At 39.2% G+C, this 20,124-nt stretch overlaps 1 protein-coding gene across 4 annotated transcripts in view; it reads left to right on the top strand.

The window, feature by feature from the left end:
- Positions 1–786: 786 nt before the first annotated feature.
- tsc22d2 (TSC22 domain family 2) overlaps positions 787–20,124 on the top strand; it is a 36,411-nt gene continuing 17,073 nt past the window's right edge. Inside the window, exons 1-2 of one of the 4 annotated variants that reach the window (XM_078946568.1) lie at positions 815–2,210; positions 2,289–2,903. In XM_078946568.1, coding sequence (XP_078802694.1) covers positions 1,489–2,210; positions 2,289–2,903 — 1,337 coding nt within the window. In that variant the 5' untranslated portion in view covers positions 815–1,488. Of the gene's footprint in view, positions 2,904–20,124 lie in introns of all 4 variants that reach the window. The other 3 variants (XM_020702351.3, XM_004067961.5, XM_020702350.3) reach the window with 3 other exon arrangements.

Genomic DNA, 20,124 nt, shown 5'->3' with positions numbered 1-20,124 from the left:
TGTTACATGTGTAATGTTCTTTTGAGCTCAGTTTGGTTATTTTTTGGTATTCACTGGGACAGTCAGATCCTTCATTAATAGTTATGTGGGTTTCAATAAGCGGACAAAATTTAAAAAAAATTTATGCTGGAGTAAAAAGCTGTTTTCTATGCAACTGTAATTGTCACTTTAAAAAGTTATAAATGAGTTATTTAACATTGAGGAGTAGTTATATTAATTTTTCCATTACATTTAGTTACATGTATAAGTTTTATCTGGCCCTTTGAGGACAGCCACTATGCTGATGTGGCCTTCGGTCAAAATGATTTTGACACCACTGTCTTAGATTATTAAAGTAATTAAAAGTTCTCCTTTCGTTTCATTTTTTACACGTCTTTTAAAAGACCATTTGAGGTTTCTGTAAAACCATCTGTTCATGGATAAAGATATTCAGTAAAAAAAAAAGTTGCAACAAATACATTTAACATAAATTACTTTTTTTAGATTTTGGCTGAAAATATGTAGCATTATAACACATATTTTCTAATTTTTTTTAAACATTTCAAAACCTTTTTACGTGGTATCGTGGGACACAAAAACATCGTTTTTAAGGGTATAATGTAAAAAAAAACGGCGAAGTCTAACTCAAACAGGTGGTACATGACAGGAAATGACGTCAGCTTGAAAAATTCACCTCACGCATAGTTTTTTTTTTAATTTGTCATTTTTAAAAGTTATCGAATCCCAAACTGGGTTAATGCTTAAAATTTGAACTTTTTAATGAATATGTGTTTTAAAAAATATTTCATAACCAAACGTCCGTTGATCTCCAATCCCATGATGCATTTGTCTTTTGCCATCTTGTCGGGTTAGCTTGCATTTAGCTCCCTATTCTTGGGGTGAAGAGGTTTTCTGTCAGCTTGCTGATAATAGCAGCTGCCAAAAGGGAGCTGTCTACTAAACGGGAAGAAATCTTAACGGACTTTTAGACGTTTTTGTAATTTTATCCAGGGACTGTATAGTATTATTTTGAAAGTTGGTAAATTTGTTTACATCATGACGTTGCACACGCTTCTTAGAGGCAGGAAAAACTAGCCGACACCAGCTAACTTGGCTCACTGGTGAGGAGTACATGCATCGCTGGGAAGGAAAAGTGGACCGGGAGACTGGGCCCGAGACTGAGAAAAGTACCGACGGGTGTGGCCAAAGAAGAAGAACTTTATCAAGAACTCAGTTGTAGCTTTTCGTTGTGGCTTTAAGGACGACAAGTGCCCGGAATTAAAAGGCCAAAGAGCGCAGCTTTCGACCGTGTTTCGTCACACAGGACTACAGAAACGCCTTTGGACTTTTTTTCTGGTTCTGCCCTCGCTTGTCAGTTTTATTGGACAGCATTGAGGAAGAGTGCGGAAATGTGTTGTAATGGTGTTTTACTCTTAACCCCCAACTGTGACTTGTTTTGCCATTAGCATTTCGTTTCATCTGAGGTGAGGGCTGACAATCTTCGCCAACATGTCGAAAATGCCAGGAAAGAGAAGCTGTTTTCAAATTACAAGTGTAACTCAGGCTCAGGTGGCGGCCAACTGTCTACCCGATGACACAGAGAGTCAGGACGATCTGGACGAGTCGCGGACAGGGGACATGCCACCAGAGGGATTTGACGTTTGTCGGGTCGATCAGGGGGCGTGTGCCACGAACTGTTCAGAGGAAATTTCACATTATGGAGGGGATTCTCTGCCTAACAAAGCTCTCGTCAATGGTGGGTTTTATCTCAAGAGTTTGGCTTCTGGCCGTCTAACTCCAGGTATGCCTCCTTCGAACTTTGCAGCCTCCTCTATGCTCACCAGTGTGACACAAACTGCTCCTAGCAATAGTTATAGCTCCCGTTTCAGAGTCATTAAACTTGACCATGGTACTGGAGAGCCCTTCAGACGGGGCAGGTGGAATTGTACTGAATTCTATGAAAGAGATTCTGAGTCTAATCTGACTGTGGACAGTCTAAAGTCAGCTGTCAGCCTCGATTACACGGATCGAGAGAGTGTCTTGGGGGCCACCAGCAATTCTTTTGTCAGTAGCAGCACATCCTCTGCACAGGGTTTGGAGAGCACTACAGATAGCGGCTACTTTGCCTCTGTGGGGCACCCCTCCCACTCCTACCATTCCGAGTCCCAGCAGCAAGACTACAGATTGTCTCCTCGGAAAGGGAGTGGAGCAAGTGCCTTCCTGCCCACCGGGTATGCAACTACATTGCAAGCAAACCAGGCTCAGGGCAATGTGCAACCCATGACGCCTCCGACTTTTTTGTCTAACAGCCTCAATGGTGTACACCATGGTTCCAGGCAGCAGATGCCACCAAGTATACCTCCTGCATCTCAAGCACAGCAGCTTGACTATTCAGCTCATCCCACTGGGATCTCAGACTATCATCAACAACAGTTCAGCTCTGGTGCCCTAACATCCTCTGTGGTGTCATCATCCGGCCATGTGTCCTCACCCCAAATTTCTTCTCCTGGTCCAGCAAAGCGAAGGCTCGGTTCCGAAACGGGCTCAGCTCAAACAGTCATTGCCCCCATCCACACACAGCAGCAGCCTGTCAGCCAACCTCAGCTTCCTGGAGGATTAGGCATTGCCTTACCACTCTTCTCCACCACCAGCTCAAACAGTGGTGGCCAGAATGTGCCTGTTTCGATGCCCAGTGCAACCAGCATCCCCCAGGGGGGGTCAGACCCAATGTCTAGCTCTCATGGAGCAGCAGTCCATCAGCCAGAAGATAGTAGGCAAAAAGTGGATGTTCTACCTCAGCATATCTCCACAGTTGCTAGACAGGATGGGGTGAGGACTCCCATTACTGATGGCTTTGACATGCAAAGATCTACTGTCAAGAACTTGTTCAACATTCAAATTTCTATGGATGTTGATGATGACAGGTAAGACTTTTCAATATGAAAATTTTGGTTTTTAAACTGCGATGTGCACAGTTTTTTCGGGGTAAAGTGGTTGTTAAACCTATGCAGAGTTTAAAGGTTTTTTCATTTTTATCTGAGTGGTTACAGGTCACGTAGAAGCTGCAAGTATGCATGCAGAACTTTGCCCTCATACTAAACATTCTTGTTTCATTCTGCAGCGGTGTGGTCATACTCATCACTTTGGTGATAGCCTTTGGTGATGAGTATGTACCTTCGTGCATTTGTGCAGAATGGTATAACAAGTAGTCCGACTTTATTAAACTTCAATTCAAATATAGACAGTGTTTGGTCTTGGGGTGGGGGTGAGAAGCCCCTTGGGTAAGTTGCATGCAGTAAAGTTCATCTAAAGGCAGTTGGCATACTTACAGCAGTTTTCCCTGTCTCCCAACTTGAAACCAGTTATAAATACAACCTTGTCTATGGCACTTTTCTTATGTACACTCTATTTAGAGTTTGTGGAATGGTCTTCACAGAGCTTGAGCTAAAAAGTCTCTCAAACACTGAGTGTTGCTGCTGCAGTGGACATGTTTGAGCCAAGAATAATCTCGTTCAGCGCTGGCGTCCACGCACGTCTCTTCTGTATTTATGTAGGCCTTGTTTTATTACTGAGCTTTTTATGAATTATGTTATTTTTGCGTGTGTATAACACTGTGCTAGCTTGAGTCCTGACTTTTATGATCTTCAGACTTCATATTTGTGAAGCTGATTATTGTTTACCAAAAGTTTTTAGCACCAGTGTGGTGTTTTAATGAATAGAGGAGGCTTAATGAATCAGACTCTGATGCAATAAGCCAATTTAAAGTTCCCATGAATTCTCAGTTGTGTGTCTACATATGTGGTTGTCTGTGAGAGCTGTGGCAGATTTTGTTCAAACTGACACTTCAAATATCTCTTTTCCGTTTATTCAAGTTGGTATGAATAATGGTCTTGATTTGGTTGTTTCATTTAAAGACACACAGATAAAAATTGTGTTTTTGGTGTTTTTTTAAACATATCCTCGTTGCATTTTTCTGACTTTGGAGGACATGTATAAAGAAAAGCTCCCTGCTCCGCTCCATTCCGATGCATCCATTTGTAGATGGGTAGATCCATGTACGTCTTCATTTTCCTAATCTGAGTTGGTATTTGGCTAAAAACTATACCTGGATAGCCCCAATATTGTTTTCCATTTTTATTGGACCGGTAATATAAGGGGGTGGGAGAACAAGTAAACGGAGAACTGAGAGGAAGGGGGGGGCGGGTTTGATTCGTGCCAACGGTTCTGCCAAATTTCTAATGAGCTATTACTGCTCTCCAGATACTAATTTTAAAAACACAGGTTTTTTATTTATTTATTTATTTTACTTAAAAACAGCATAATTGTAGTTAAAAGACCCTGAAAACGCTTTGATAAACTAAACAAAGGTTATTGGATTGGGGCCTTTAAGACATTCGTGTCAGATTTTTAAACAGATTATTTATTTTTGTTCTATTCTTTTTGTTCTACTATAATTCAATTGACTTTTTGCTTTCGTTATTAGACGGTCACTGTTCTTGATATTTTGTGTGCAAGATTGTGCAACACTTCCTTGCACTGTTTGTGGAAGGTCAACTTTTTCCCCCAAAATTATTTTAAGTACCGGTACATTCCAGTTGCCTTTAGCCAGTTTAGAATGGTGATATAGTGTATTTGCTGATGTATGTCCACCAAATAATGCAAAAATTAGCATCGTGTTTTTGGATTGTTTGCCTTTTTCAACATTTCGATGGCAAAATGCGTGCAGTGTTAATATGATCAGTTGCAGTGAAAATGTTTGTCAAGTTTGGACTATTCTATAAATCAAATAAAATGTGTTATTGACACTGTAGTACCTTGCTGGTGATCCTACTTCTATTACTAAATTTGTATCAGGGCATCCTTTGACTATTTGGTAACCCAAAGAATTTTAAGATAATTTGATGTCAGCTGTGCTTTAAATGCCTCGTAACCCCATAACTCTCTTGTAAACGTGTCTGTGTGTGCACATACAAAATATTTGTAAAATCAATTGCTAACATGAGGCAACTTGTCAGATTTTACTCATCTTGGCTGCAGTCTCTTGCATTGTGTGTTATTTGGATAAGCTCAGCTCAGCTGAACAGTCAAGTCCAGGTTTCATTGTTCTGTTTCATATAAGAGGGCATCACAAAAGTTGAGCAATTCTTTGTGGGGGAGAACTTGATAGTCAACAATGATTTCACCTCTGCGAGGAATGGTTGACCTCTTTATACAGCTGTCCATATCTTTGCCAAGAAAAGGGATTAAGGAACATTTTCTTGCTTCAGTCTAACTTGGTGTTCAGATATTTCCAACCCCGTGTGGTTGTCTGTATTTACTAGGCCTGCACAAAGTATTGTAAATTTATTGTTATCGCGATATCAAGCTGTGCAACACGCATATCGCAAAAGTTGGGGGAAAATTGCAATAAATGGTCATCTTAAATATGCTAAAACAATTCAATGGCAGCTTGAATTATCTAACAAATCAAATAAATCATTGACCAATCAGATGGAACCCTTTTATGTTAGATGACCGCCTCCTATGGAGACAAGGGACATTTGGAGTGTAATTTAAGTTATGTTGACCCTTTAAATTAAACTGTTACAGTGACATGGAAATTATGTTTTTAGTTGTTATGCTATTTGTTCATGTATCGGAAGTTAAATCCTCATCGCAATAAAGATCACTAATATTGCAAATCCCAAGTATCCTCATGTTGCGCAGCCCTAGTATGTACTCATAATTATTTACCATAGTTTAATGTTTTCTGCTTGAGCTATACTTTGAATGACAGATGATCTCTTTAAATAGGGCAAGCTGATTAACTGTCCATAAATCTAAATAGTTATGATTATTAATACATAGTTATGAAGGACTAAAAAATGAAATGTTATGTACTTTTAAACAAGGAACTCCAATTTTGTGTTGTCTTATTTGTAATTATTCTTTATTAATTTTTATAAATATATCTTTATGTTTTGTAAAGACATTCTTCCTGTCATTTGAGTGGTTTATGCTAGTCAAGTTTACTCAATTTTTTTTCTTAAGGCACTTCCTTTGACCTGTTTCTTTGAACTTTTTTCTTTGACGTAAATACCAAACCTGCCCAAAGACATAGTTGAAAAAATGAGTGTCATTTAAGTTTGACGAGTTGAAGCACGTGAATATCATGCTTGAGAGACTATAAGGTAGATTACATAATTGTTCTTACCTCTAGGCATCCTTTACAATTACCTAGCTTTACCTTAACAATTGACTGACGTGCTTAAGTCCCGTGACTTAAGGACGGTATGTACTCTAGTGTAACAAATAGGACAAAGTAAGTGCTCCAGCACATCTTCGATAACTTTAGAAAGACAAATTACTGACATTTGCAGCAAGATCTGTCTTTTATTAAAGGTAAAAATATGACAAAAGAAGCAGATTACATAAGAAAGGTATAAAAGATAGAATATTAATTTAAAAAGAAATGATCAAGCTCACAGTTTACATCAATGGAATGGCGGCAAGTTATAACCGCTCTAATAAGAAACCCGCTCAAACCAGTCCTTTTTAAATGGTCAATGACACAGATTCTGCATAGAGTGATCTTCCGTCTGCTATCAATTTGGCATTACTTGGGCATCGCAATTTTTTTCTTTAACGGAGTTCAGTCTCTCTGTTCCTAATTGTCCAATGTAAATTGAGCGCCACACATGGTACTGTTTTGTGGTTCCAAAAACATTGATGACGTGCATGGGTACAAAGTGTACACATGCATAGGCACTTGGTGTCCTGAAAGCCATGAGTTTGTCCAGTTTCCATTTACCCTGTTTCCATAGTAGCAGTGAGAATTGCAGGGTTAAATGTGACTCACTATACAGATGATTTTGTGTTGCAGTAAATCTGGGATAATTTATATAGTGACAGTTTTTATAAAATTTTGGAAGATGGAAGGATCTCCCCAATTTAAGAGACCATAAACTGGCTAAAACTTTCAGTGGGGGATTTTCCTTTTTTGGATTGTTTTGGGTTCTCTCTCCTGTGATACAATGCACTATTCCACAGGTTTCCTGCATAAAGATCATGAGGTCACCCTCCTGTGTTTATATGTTTCAGAGGTGCTCCGGTCTGCAGGTTTTCAATGAACTGTCATCACCCAAAAACTGATATGCATAGAGTGTTTTAGTAAATGCTTATGTGAGCCTAAGTCTTTAGTAAATACCTCAATCAGTTCCATTTTGGTAGAACATTTAGTACAGTTAGTTCCTGTGGTTATTGACATTGTTGCTTTGAAATAAATCTCTTAACACTACGTTCTAAATTAAAAAAAAAAAAAATCATTTAATTTCATTTTGTTTTGTTTCTTTTAAAGCTTAAAGCTGGAATCGAGGAGAATGTAGTAAAAAAGCACCTTTGCTTTAAGCAGATAAGACGGTTGCTGTAATCAGCAATTTAAGGAATTTTGGTCAATATAGAAGGAGAAATACCTGCTGTTAATATGCTCTTGTCCTTCTAACTTGATTGCAAGCTTTTGATGTCGGTTTGTAATTGCTTTAACACATGCTTTAATTTCCCTGCTCTTTAAATGTCAGTCTAACAGGCTGTCAGACTGAACATTTTTGTTTGCCTGGCAGGAAAGAACTTACAACAAGTTTCTAAGAAAAGTGGGTTCTTCATGTCCACCTTCTTCTTTAGTTGTGTAAGACATGTTGAACAGACAAGGTTTTTTATTGTGAAATACTTAAAATATGTTAACATTATGATGCTGGGATTTATAATAATAATAATGGATTGGATTTATCTGCCCTTTTCAAGACACTCAAAGCGCTTACATTGTGTCCATTATTCATTCACTCCTCATTCATACTTGGTGATGGTAAGCTACGGTTGTAGCCACAGCTGCCCTGGGGCAGACTGACAGAGGCGTGGCTGCCAGTTCGCGCCTACGGCCTCTCTGACCATCACCGGGATCATTCATGCACATTCACACACCAGTGGAGCCACACTGGAGGCAAGGAGGGTGAAGTGTCTTGCCCAAGGACACAGCGACATTTTGGCTGGTGGGAGCGAGGATCGAACCGGCAACCCTTCGATCATTGGACAACCTGCTCAACCACCTGAGCCACTGTCACTGTCACTGTTGACTAAAATCATGGTTCTGAGTGCATTGTTTAAGGCTAGTAAAACTATTTAAATCAAATATATAATAATTTTTTTGAATAAAGTTAAGTTTTCTTGTTAATTTCCCCTACACACAGTTGGTGGTTCCACCCATTGTTAAAAGGTTTTGGTCTCAGAGATGAGAGGATAAAATGTATGTCAGGTTTAACATTTTCATTTTTTTCAATTCAATGTTATTTATACAGCCCAAATTCACAACTACATGTTTAAAGTCCATCAAATGATCTTCATCCAGTTGAAGTTGGGGGACGGCTGGGGGCGCGAGACGAGCCAGAGACAGGATCTACAGCCATGTGTAGGAGCAGTAGTAGAGGCGAGCCAGAGACGAGGTACACGGTCAGGTACACAAGCACGGATGAGCCAACTTAAACCTGGAAGCACTCCCACTCTCCTCCTGGGTGTCGCTGTTAACCGAGACACCGTGACTCCTGGTGTTTCATCACAGCGGTGATCAAAAATCCCACACAGTCACAGCTCTAATGGGGCCATACCATGTAAGGCCTTATGGGTTAGCAGGAGGATTTTAAACTTGATTCTAGAATCAACTGGGAGCCAGTGAAGTGAAGCTAACACAGGAGTGATGTGATCTTTTCTGCTAGTTCCTGCTAACAATCTAGCTTCTGCGTTCTGAACAAGCTGGAGACTTCTTAAAGATCTCCTAGGACACGCTGCTAACAAAGAGTTACAGTGATCCAGCCTAGACGTAAAAAATGAATGGATGAGTTTTTCAGCATTTACTTCTAGAAAGTATATCTCTGATCTTAGCTGTTTTCCGCAGGTTAAAAAAAAGCAGTTTTGCATGCCTGAGATATGTGAGCCTTAAATGATCAATCTTGGTCAAATAGAACCCCTAGGTTTGTAACTGTGGAATTGGAGGCTATACTTACGCCATCCAGAGAGACTATCTGAGCAGACAGAGCATCTCTGAGGTTTTTAGGAACTGGTATAATGACCTCAGTTTTTTCTGGGTTCAGGAGGAGGTGATTTATTGTCATCCAGGTCTTGATGTCTTTGATGCAGGCATTCAGTTTCTCTATATGGTCATTCTGGTCATCTCTGGCCTCGAGTCTGCATTAGCCATATGTTGACATGCTTACTGTCAGTCACCTAATAGCGTCTCGAAGGAAACTCGCGGCTAACATTAGTTCCAACTCGGCGCAAAGTTAATGCTGTGGCGACCTGGGGGTTAGCCCCGCCGATAGCCACTAAGACTCATGGGAAGTGTGAAATCTTGTGTGTTGAATTCTTTACCATAACTTGGAGAGCTGTGAAGAGAAGTGACGTTCATGTTGTTACACAGATCGTATGTGTTCATAATTAATGGGTTTTAATGCCGGAAAGGAGATGGAGCAATCTCTTTCTGTCTACTCTCTCTCTGAGACTGTTAGAGGGTGTGAGGAGTATGGGGTAAGGAGGCAGCTAGTTAATCGGCAGATTGGCTCTCGTTCCCCCGCTACGAGTGACAAAGAAGCTGGGTCGTAACAATGCATATGTGGGGGAAAAAAAAGAAAAAACTGTACAGCAGCGAACCAAACCGAAACTGCCGTACTGAAACGCTTTGGTTCAACTACGTGTGTCGTTACACCCCTAGAAATTAGGTTCTTGAATTAGCTCCAGGGAATCTTACAGGGTGTTTTTATAAATGAGGACAATATGTGCAAAACGTCAAGTTTGTTCTTTTTCCAAAATTGCTTTAGTACAAAACATGTTTAACCCCTGAAGCCAGTGACAACTTGTGACGTGAAGCACTCATAATTCCATTTTTAAGGACGCTTTTTAAGTAAAGGGATGATTTGTTGACAGGTCCTTATTTCAAGTGTGTGCTCACTAAATAAAAACAGTCTGCTCACTGAAAGTGGAGGATTCTTACGGCATTTAATGTTTGTCATTAGTTGATGATTGAGTTTTGGCAAATTTAAGAAAAGCTAAAATGCAGAGGTGGATTTTAAGGCCTAATCATATTGAATTAATTTCAATATGATTAGAAATCCATATTCAAATGTTCAAATTTCTATTACAAAACTAATCTGAAGAAACGAAAAACTAACAGAAAAACAGCTTACCTGCCTAAAAAGCCTCAAGAAAATGCATTCATTAATTTGAACAACTGATAAAAGATTTTCTAAGTAAAGTTTAATTGAAAAATGTTTTCAAATTTGGATGAATTTAGATTAACAATACCTTTTTATTGTTTGCTGTAATTAGTGTTTTATTGATTTTTACAGCATCACTACAGGTGGTTTCTGTTTCGTGGAGGCCTTTTGAATTATTTAAGGTCATTCAAAGTCCTCATCCTTTGACTCAGCAGTTACATTTCCTTTTTTTATTTTGTCTTCCTCTGTGGTTTTACCGTAAAGTAAAATCATCTGATGCAAAAAAGAGGAAAAGAGAAGTTCTTTAAAGTCTCAAACGAACCTCTTCTTTTACAAGAATTTTAGTTAGAAAGTTTTTGTTGCACCTCTAATGTTAGCTTGGGGTTGTGAGGGGCTGTGAGCAAGCGGTAGAGAGTGTAAATGATGATGGGAAGGAGCACAGCGTTACTCTGCGCCAACAATCTCGCCCACAACTCGGAGGCGTATTTCTAATAAACTCCTGCAGCTCTGTAGAAACTATGTTCTAGAAAACAACAGGTTTTTTCTCTTTAAAAATGTCATAAACATAATTAAAAGACCACTGGGAACACTTTTACAATAGATCAAAATATTATTTAGTTGGACGTTAACATTTTAAGTTCAATTTTATTGATAGTCATATTTAAAAATCCCCAAATATAATTATTTGCCTGGAGCAGACATAAATATTATGGCCATTTTTTGTTTCCTGTTAGTTTTGTACCAGTTTTCAAACAATCTAAATCATTTCTTCGTTCATTATATTTACACACTTCTTGAAGTGTACCTGTGGCGCCAACATTTGCTCACAGTTCCATGTGTTATACAGAGTTCTGTCTGTTCTGACAATTGTGTGCTTTTCACTGGAGACAGCAGGTTATTGTTACTCATGGACGCCATGATTTGAGGTTAAACACCAGCCTTCCACAACATTTACCGTCAATGCTTAATTCGCTTTTTTTCATGAACTGAAGTTGAACTGACTGGAACATTGAACCATGACTGGATTAAATTTACTTTGTCTGGAAGTAAACTGACTTCTTGTTTTGCCTCGTGTTGCTTTGTTTTGTTTTGGCAAATCTGTGATTATGCTGACTTTGAGTTTCATCTGTGATAAATGGAAACAAATATTTATATACTGGTTGTTATATTGGTTATATTGGTTGGTTTTCTGTCAAAACACTGACATGTGATGTCAGTGTTTTGACAGAAAACCATTGAATGTTTATGAAAACTAGACTGAGTGACCCCTCCCTCCTGGCACTCCAAATAGGAAGTACCTGCTGGTCCAAAATGGCCAAAATTCCATAGACTTTTATTGAGAAATAAACAGCTTTTACTCAGTCATTATATTTGTCAGAATAACCACACTTGCTCCGCTGGCTTTTTTTTAACATGTTCTTGCTAATTTTGTTTTTTTTCATTATATTTTTGCTGTAGTAGAAGTTATTAAAGTTACAAACTTGTCAATCAGATGCTTAAATTAAAGTAGATGGTCTCACATTAAATGTTTTGAAGCATTTGATTTACAGATTCTCCTAAGCCAGCTTTCAGTGCAAGGGGTGTGTCCTTCTAAAATGCTCACTAGTGATTTTAGTAGTTGCCATAGAAAAGTAGACTTAGACCAACTCGGACCAATCGCTGCTTACTGACTGGCTGTTCCAACATGGCAATGTTGAAACCAGACAGAATCAGATATCGAGAAAAAGGGGTGACTGAATTGGCTTCAATTCGTTGGAACTGGAAGCAAGTCATTTTCTTAGGGTGACGTCACACTTGCTCAGTCCAGTTCTTTTTTACATTCAACGCAGAAAACGAAAAAGTGAAGAGAACACGTAAAAGCACCAAAAAAACAATAGGAAATGAAAGAATAAAGTTGAAGTGAAAGAAAAATAACAGTCTATATCATTTTAAAATCACACAGTGCTTTACTGTGTGACATTAGTGGACATGCTAAAGGTGTCATGTAGTCCTTTTTTATAAACTACAATGCTTTTAAAAAAAGGGACATTAACAATTAAAAGAATAAAATATTTTTTCTAAATGTTCATAAAAAATGTAATTTCAGCATTCACTTGTTCTAAAAAAACAACTAATCATTCCTTAAAACATTGTGTAATACCTAATATCACTTATCTGTAAAATGAGTTGGGAAATAACAGTCTATTTCTGTATCTGCGGGCATAAGAGTGTGGTGTTGGATAAAACGTACATTTCTTAGGTTCCGTGTTTGATCATGTGTCTTTCTGGATAAGGAATTATCACACTGGTTACATGTTTTATTTTATTAAGAAATCTCTCTTGAACTAGCAGTAAATATGAAGACAGAGTTATGTCTACAATGCTCTGCATGCTCCTTTTTTGGGTTTTTTTGTAGTTATGGTTTTAGGAGAGATTCAAAAGGGATTTAACTGATTGTAGAGAGGCTGTGCTTAGTATCTATATCACATGAGGTTTTAGTCATATATCTAAACAATGTAAAAATGTGTCTTGGTACATTATTGGAATATTTAATGAATCTATGAATGTCAGAAAAATATCCGGCACATCTTATCAATTTGTTTCTTGAGCACTCAAAGCCCATTAGGTTTTCTTGATCTTCATTTCCTTATGATTGCATCGATGTTACATTTACAAGATAAATGTAACATCTTTGAATAATATCTTTTCCCACCATTGCTTGAAATATTTGGAGGTTTTGTATGAACCAAAGTTTTCTTATTTGCTTCAGTGTCCTCTTCTTTAGTTTGGCAAATGCTTTCATTGCTGTTGTCTTCCTCCTCTGGTTCTGAAGCTGTCTCATGAGTTTCCTCTCAGTTCTGAACCACAGTCTGCCCTGCATGCCTGGCAGTGTATTACACCCAGCAGGCTTTTGCAAGGAAACGGACATGAGTCATTGTGGCTTAGTAAGCTAAAGCTCTTGTTCACTAGTTTCAAACAATAGAGATGAACAGATGGCGCTTCAGCTTTTTCACCAGAACATGTAATTTGTCACAATTTCCTCGTTGTCTTTAACGCCAACTAGATGTCATTTGTTTGTCATTTATGTCAAATAAGTAGTTAACAACTTTTGTTGTTGTAAATTCATTCATAATAATATCTCACTGTACTTCATCAGGAAAAACACTGGTAGCTGTAACATTTCAAGCTGGTATTGTGAACATTGCGAGCTCGACAGCTTTCAGCTCGTTACTTCAGTAATGTTTGGCATACGGAGAAGTCTTTAGGCATTGATTATGCAAGTTATCCCTTGTGTGCAGCACATTTAGATGGTTCATTGTGATCTTTCACACGCTTGTCTCTGCACATTTCATTTAGGCCACCTTTGTGTTTTGGGTTGCAACTGGTGGTTTTTTGGCAACAATTATTCAGCTTTAGGTTTTGGTACTCAACAAAAAACTAGACGATTGTTTTCATCCAAGATGCCAAAATAGATCCCAGATCCAAATTTTTAGTTTTTTTTTTTTTTATCTGAGAGTAAATGCGTTTGTTAGTCATAATTTTTTTGTCTAATTATTATTGAACAAAAACATACATCCAGTGGTCCCTTATTAATTGTGGTTATTTTTTTAGGTATGTTCAAATAACCTAAAATAGGCTTAATTTGCACATAAGTCAACTTTATTTTTTAACAATTAGAAATGTTTTAAGGCTGTACATTCTCTCTACACCGGTTATGCACTTTTCTCAGGCAGACAATACCATTTTCACACTTTTCTCTCTTGTTTAAATTCTCAAAGTTCAAACTTTTGTAGAAAAATAAGTCCAGCACCTCAGAGTTGGACTCTGAGGTGCTGGACTTATTTTTCTCAAACTCAATCTGCACAGGAAATGCACCACAGATATCGATTTGCAATGGTCTGCAGCCAATCACAATGGAGAGCACAATGTACTTTGAAAGAAAAGAAAAAAGAAAAATTTCTCTTAAAAAAAATTTGTGAAACTGCAAGACCACATAAGGTGAACCGCATTATAGCGTGGGACCACTGTGAATTATAATATTAACCATTGCTTTTTATTAAAACAGGCGTTTTCAGTGTTGGTCTTTAAAGATTGATTTTAGTTTAGTTAGCCGCAGATGCTCGATTATTTTGTTTGACTAAAGCTAAGAATCCTTTACAATTGAACTCTCCTGCTTTATGGGACTTCCTGTCTCTACCTTTTATTTACTTTTAAATGTAATTTTATTAAGAATTGTTAGTCTAAATGTTTTTTCTCATATTTATGTTTTCAAAATGCTTTTTATTGTCTTCTTTATACTAAAGTGGGTTGATGCTGAAAATCATCACTGACAATTTAATTTAGCTGATGTAGATGACATTGATGAAACACTAGAGCTGTATATGTAGTAGGGGTGTAACGGTACACATAGTTGGACCGAACCGTTTTGGTAAGGCAATTTCGGTTCGGTTCACTTTTGTACCGTTTCGGTTTTCTTTTTTCTTTTTGTTGTTGTTGTTGTCCCCCCAAATGTATTTACTTTGCGCTGAAGCGGAACTAATGTTAATCGCGAGTTTCCGTCAAGACACTCAATGGTGTCTGCACTTGGGCACCTGTAAGAAGGAGGGGGGGCCGAGCGCAGGAGTGTGGGTGTGAACGCACGTTCATAAAAAAGGTTTCCTCCAAAAGAACGGAGACTGGTTCTTTTATTAGTCTGCTCTGGAGGCTCTGAGGGTCCGAATGGGGAAGTGAACCCCGAAGGAAGATCCGCCTTCGGCCCTGGAGAAGATCTCCCCTGCGTTTTCCAACCACAATGAGAAACATTGTAGTTCCGGTTCAACAGCTATTAGGTGATGGAGGTGACAGTGAGCATGTCAACAGTCCCCCCCCCCATCTCCTTACGCTCTCCTGTGTGGGAACACTTTGGATTTCTTATCACCATCAGTAGCTGCGTTTACATGGACAAAAGTAATCGGAAAGAACACCTGTTCCAACAAAAATAACAGTTAAAGCTCGTCTTTAGCGGTGTAGCTTTCCGCGGGATCCGATGTCAGACCGTGTAACAAGTGCACAAAAGAATGACGCTCAAAGAAGCGAGGCTGTCTGACATCACTACATCTCCCATAATGAATTGTGTTAAAGTGACATCTCTGCGCTACAATGAGTCTTCCCTGTTAAACGTCTTGAAACCACACACATCAAACAGTTCAATCTTCTTGATGAAATCAGAGATAAACAGTTGTGTTATCCTTCAAGGTTTATGTTTATTAACATCCAAACATCCCAGAGTTTGGTCAGAGTTCTCTTTCTAACTGACACACTTTTCCAAAAAGGTCTGGATTGAAAGACATATTCGCTTTCAGACTTCAGTCAGTTAAACCTAAGTAGAAGTAATAACAACATTTAAGTAACAGGGTTAAGGTGAAGTGGCCAACAGACACAGTTAAACTAAATTGAAACAATTTAATCATCTAAAAAGAAATAAAACGTTTTTGTTCAAGTTTTCAAAGACTTCATCTTGATTTAAGATTGCGGAGGGACTGTACATCAGTACAGACTATAGAGTTTCTCCTTTTTTTTAATTTTTGGATGCTGGTGTGCCGGGGGATTTTTGTCTAGGATAAAGTGTGCCTTGGCTCAAAAAAGGTTGAAAAACACTGATGTAGAGTATGCCTAAATATTTTAGCAGATTTGGTGTCTGCTAAAAAGTTTTAAACCAGGTGGCATCGGTAGTAGGGCTGCACGATATGAGGAAAACTTGCGATATGCGATATAAATGATCAATATGGCGATAACGATATAATTTCCATCCATCCATCCATATTCCTCCGCTTATCCGGGACCGGGTCGCGGGGGCAGCAGACTGAGCAGAGATGCCCAGACTTCCCTCACCCCAGCCACTTCCTCCAGCTCCTCTGGGGGGACCCCGAGGCGTTCCCAGGCCAGCCGAGAGACGTAGTCTCTCCAGCGTGTCCTGGGTCTTCCCCGGGGCCTCCGCCCAGTGGGACATGCCCGAAACACCACTCCAGGGAGGCGTCCAGGGGGCATCCGGACTAGATGCCCGAGCCACCTCAGCTGGCTCCTTTCGATGTGGAGGAGAAGCGGTTCTACTCCGAGCTCCCCGCGGGTGACCGAGCTTCTCACCCTATCTCTAAGGGAGCGCCCAGCCACCCTACGGAGGAAGCTCATTTCAGCCGCTTGTATTCGGGACCTCGTTCTTTCGGTCATGACCCATAGCTCATGACCATAGGTGAGTATTGGAACGTAGATCGACCGGTAAATTGAGAGCTTTCCTTTTGGGCTCAGCTCTCTCTTCACCACAACGGACCGATAGAGCGACCGCATAACTACGGACGCCGCTCCGATCCGCCTGTCAATCTCACGCTCCGATCTTCCCTCACTCGTGAACAAGACCCCAAGGTATTTAAACTCCTCCACCTGGGGCAAGGACACTCCACCGACCGAGAGATGGCAAACTACCTTTCTCGGGTCAAGGACCATGGCCTCAGATTTAGCGGTGCTGACCCTAACGATATAATTTGCGGTTTATAAACAAATAGAAAAATAACCAAAAAAATCAGTCCCATTTCATTGCAACAGTTTGAAAATTATACTCCAAATGACCCTCATGGACATAGGTGACAATCGTCTAACATAATAGGCCTCCATCTGATTGGTAAACAATGGTTAGGCATCCATCTGATTGGTCAAAACATAAAGGGATTTATTTAATGCGTTAAATGCTTCAAGCTGCCATAAGATTGTTTTAACACATTTCGGGTTTATGACTTATTGCGATATTCACAGTCTTTCGCGATATGCATATTGCAGAGCTGGATATTGCGGTAACGATAAATTTGCGGTATATTGTGCAGGCCTAATCGGTAGTTTCGTAGTCATCTGTGTACCTTTAACTAAGGTAGCTCATTTAAAAATGTTTAAAATAGTGTCTTGGATATATTTAACATACTGTTTAAAACTGATGAGAAAATGAGAATCTTACAAATTAAAGTATTAAATTGCTTTATGCAATAGTTTTGCACCACGATCAGTATTGAATATATATGACGAGAGCCATAAAAAATGCCTTTGCTTGGACTGTACATATGTAAAGTTTCGGATAGACAAAAGTTTACTTTAGAGCATTCGTGCTTGGAAGACACACCCAATGTGGACCACGTATGGAATGTAAAAGGGATAAACTGTGATTTGTCACAGGCATCTGCTAGGTATTCTATTCATATGATTCTCAGCAACACAATAGCTCTAGGAAACATAGATCAAACACCTTTAGTTGTTTGGAACTGTGAACTGAGATCAGTAAGGGCCGACTTAAAACACTGGAGTTGGACTGTGCCATGCCAGCCCCACTACTTCGCTCTTTTTACTGTCAGAGCCCAGGCATGGCTAGCATCAAAGCTGATACAGTAGCGTAATGTTAAGTCCTTCCATTGGTCACCATTTTCGTCATAGGTTGCTCTTGTTTTTATTTTCCAATTTTGACTCCAGGGGCAATGGTACGTTGGCACATGTCTGCAATGTGTACCAGAGGTCAGTGCCTGAGAACGACACTGACCTCTGGCACGGGGGGCCTAGCCTGGCCCAGCTGGTGTGCTTTGACTCTAAATGCAAATTGCATTATCTTTTTCATGATAAAGTGTATTGATAATGATGTACTGAAGTTGTAGAACTCATCAGGGTTTGCAGAACAAAATCAACAACAGCCCATGGCCACGTGTAAAGCTGGCGTACACATGCGTGGACATCATCTTTTGGGTTATATTACCACAGTAGTTAAATCTGCCTAACTGGAGCCCTGTGACTACGTGTTTAAGGTTAGGAACCAAATCTGTGATCTTCCGTTCAGAGGTCCACTGCTCTACTTCTCAATCATGGCCGCCCCATTTCTACGCAAAAAACGCATGTGATTTGGAACATTTAAGCTACAACAGCATAGCACCAAGCTTAAAATTACACAAGAAGGGATTACCTCATTAACACGGTAACTTTAGTTTCAGTTAACTTTAGTTAAAAATTTGTCAGGGTTAATTTTTAAACATATTTGTATTGCAATACTATGACAAGTTTTTCAATAAGGTATTGTAAAATTCAGATGGTTCTCTCAGATCTCTCACCCTGTTAATATCTTCTTTCTGAAACTCATGGCAGATAACATATGCTTTTCTTCCTTTCCTAACTTGGCTACTTCACCTCAGGGAAAATGACTGGCATGTAACAAGGCTGTGTTGTTGGAGAGCAGCTGACTAACTGTGACAAAATGTACGAGTCTTCCTGCATGTCAAGAGTTTACTGGGCCAGTGTCGTGCTCGGAGAATACATTTTTACGTTATATTTAACCCCTACATTACAAGGACTTAAGCTTTACTTAGTCATACTTGCATCATTGGTGGCTTTGTACCTCTAAGGTTGTGCCACTATTGTGTCACTCAGCTAAATCATTTGCTCTTGATTATGACTATACTGACTCATCATCACTGATGGTAACGGGTAAGTGTAACTCAGGCGGAAGGTGTAACGCCTTTTCTCTGAAGTGTAACACAATTTTGTGTCTCTTACCTGATTTACCAGACCAATAAATAAAGTGGATGAGCCAGTTTGATAAGAAATTAATCAGGCACTTTTAATTGATTCAATAAAGCATCTCTTATGAGCTTTTTACACATTAAGTTTGAGCTCAAGTTTCATAGCTGTGCTGGAAGCCAGTGATTTGTCATCAAGTTTAATACATTGGTACTTAAGTCTGAAATCAAGTACCAATGTATTTAAAGGTAGAATTTAAATGCTCATGAGACCTGTGTAGTTTAATATTATTCTCATTCATTTGATTTGCTCTACAGTATTCCCTCCATATTCGCGGGGGTTAGGCACCATAAACGCGCACCGAATACGGAGAACCACCTGCCACCCCGCGGCAAAAGAATGTCAGTCACATATCCTTACTCATCAAAAAACCTTCCGAGAATTTGACGCTTTGTGATACATTTATTAAAGAACATTAGAATATTGCTCAACACAGAATTTTTGTTTTTTAATTCAGAGCAATAGACTGTACTGTAGTGTACTTTATAACGCACATTAGGAGTGTCTCTCTGTGCCTTAAAACCAGGACCCCGAGCTTCCTCCATCAGTTAAGTGTGAGAGGGCATCTTCTTCCAGAAGAGGCCGGTTTCATTTATCATTCATTCATCCGGATGGTAATTATTCTCCTCAATTATCTTCCTCAGCGAATCAGGATATTTTCCAGCTGCTTCTGAGTCAGCTGATGCCATTTCTCCATGCAGGAGCACAAACTTTGACTTGTAGTGATTTAGGAACCGGTGGAACTAGCTGTGAAATATTCCTTAGCAGCCGGCAAGGAGGCCGACAGGCCGGCATGCTCTTCATCTTTGCTCCCCTCCTCCCTGCAGCACCTTCTTCGGATGCAAAAGTCTCATACAAGCATCTTGAGCTGTACGTCTTGTACTTAACAGCCTCAAAATAAATAACACTTTACAATAAGCTTCATTGTGAAGGGCAGCTGATTGAATAATGTGGATTTATACTCTGTTTTAAGCCATCTTTTTTTTATGTCTATGTATTTCTCTCTTATTGTTCAATCTGTTGCAGCTACTCAATGTACATTTTGCTCTACAAAAACTGGTTTTAAATGAGGTCATAACTACTTTCCTAAGCCATTTATTTTTGTCTAAAACCCTTAAAGTTGCATTGTTGAGATACCTCACTGCTTCTATGAGAATTTCAAAGGTCTTCAGCTGCAGTTTGAGAGGTGTGGCTGAGATTAATCTGTCAAGGTCTCCGATATGGAATCTCGACCTGTAATCAAGATTTACAGTCACCACCATTATTGTCTGGGTAATCCTCTTTGGTAGTTTTCTTTCCCCAAAGAATCTGAATAAAAGCTGTTTTTTTTTTTAAACCAATTAGCTCA

The sequence above is a fragment of the Oryzias latipes genome, chromosome 4, assembly GCF_053564925.1.
Source record: "Oryzias latipes strain Hd-rR chromosome 4, Olatipes_Hd-rR_3.1".
Lineage (NCBI taxonomy): Eukaryota > Metazoa > Chordata > Actinopteri > Beloniformes > Adrianichthyidae > Oryzias > Oryzias latipes.
The sequence above is the reverse complement of the archived record's forward strand: the minus strand, read 5'-3'. Positions and strand labels throughout refer to the sequence as shown.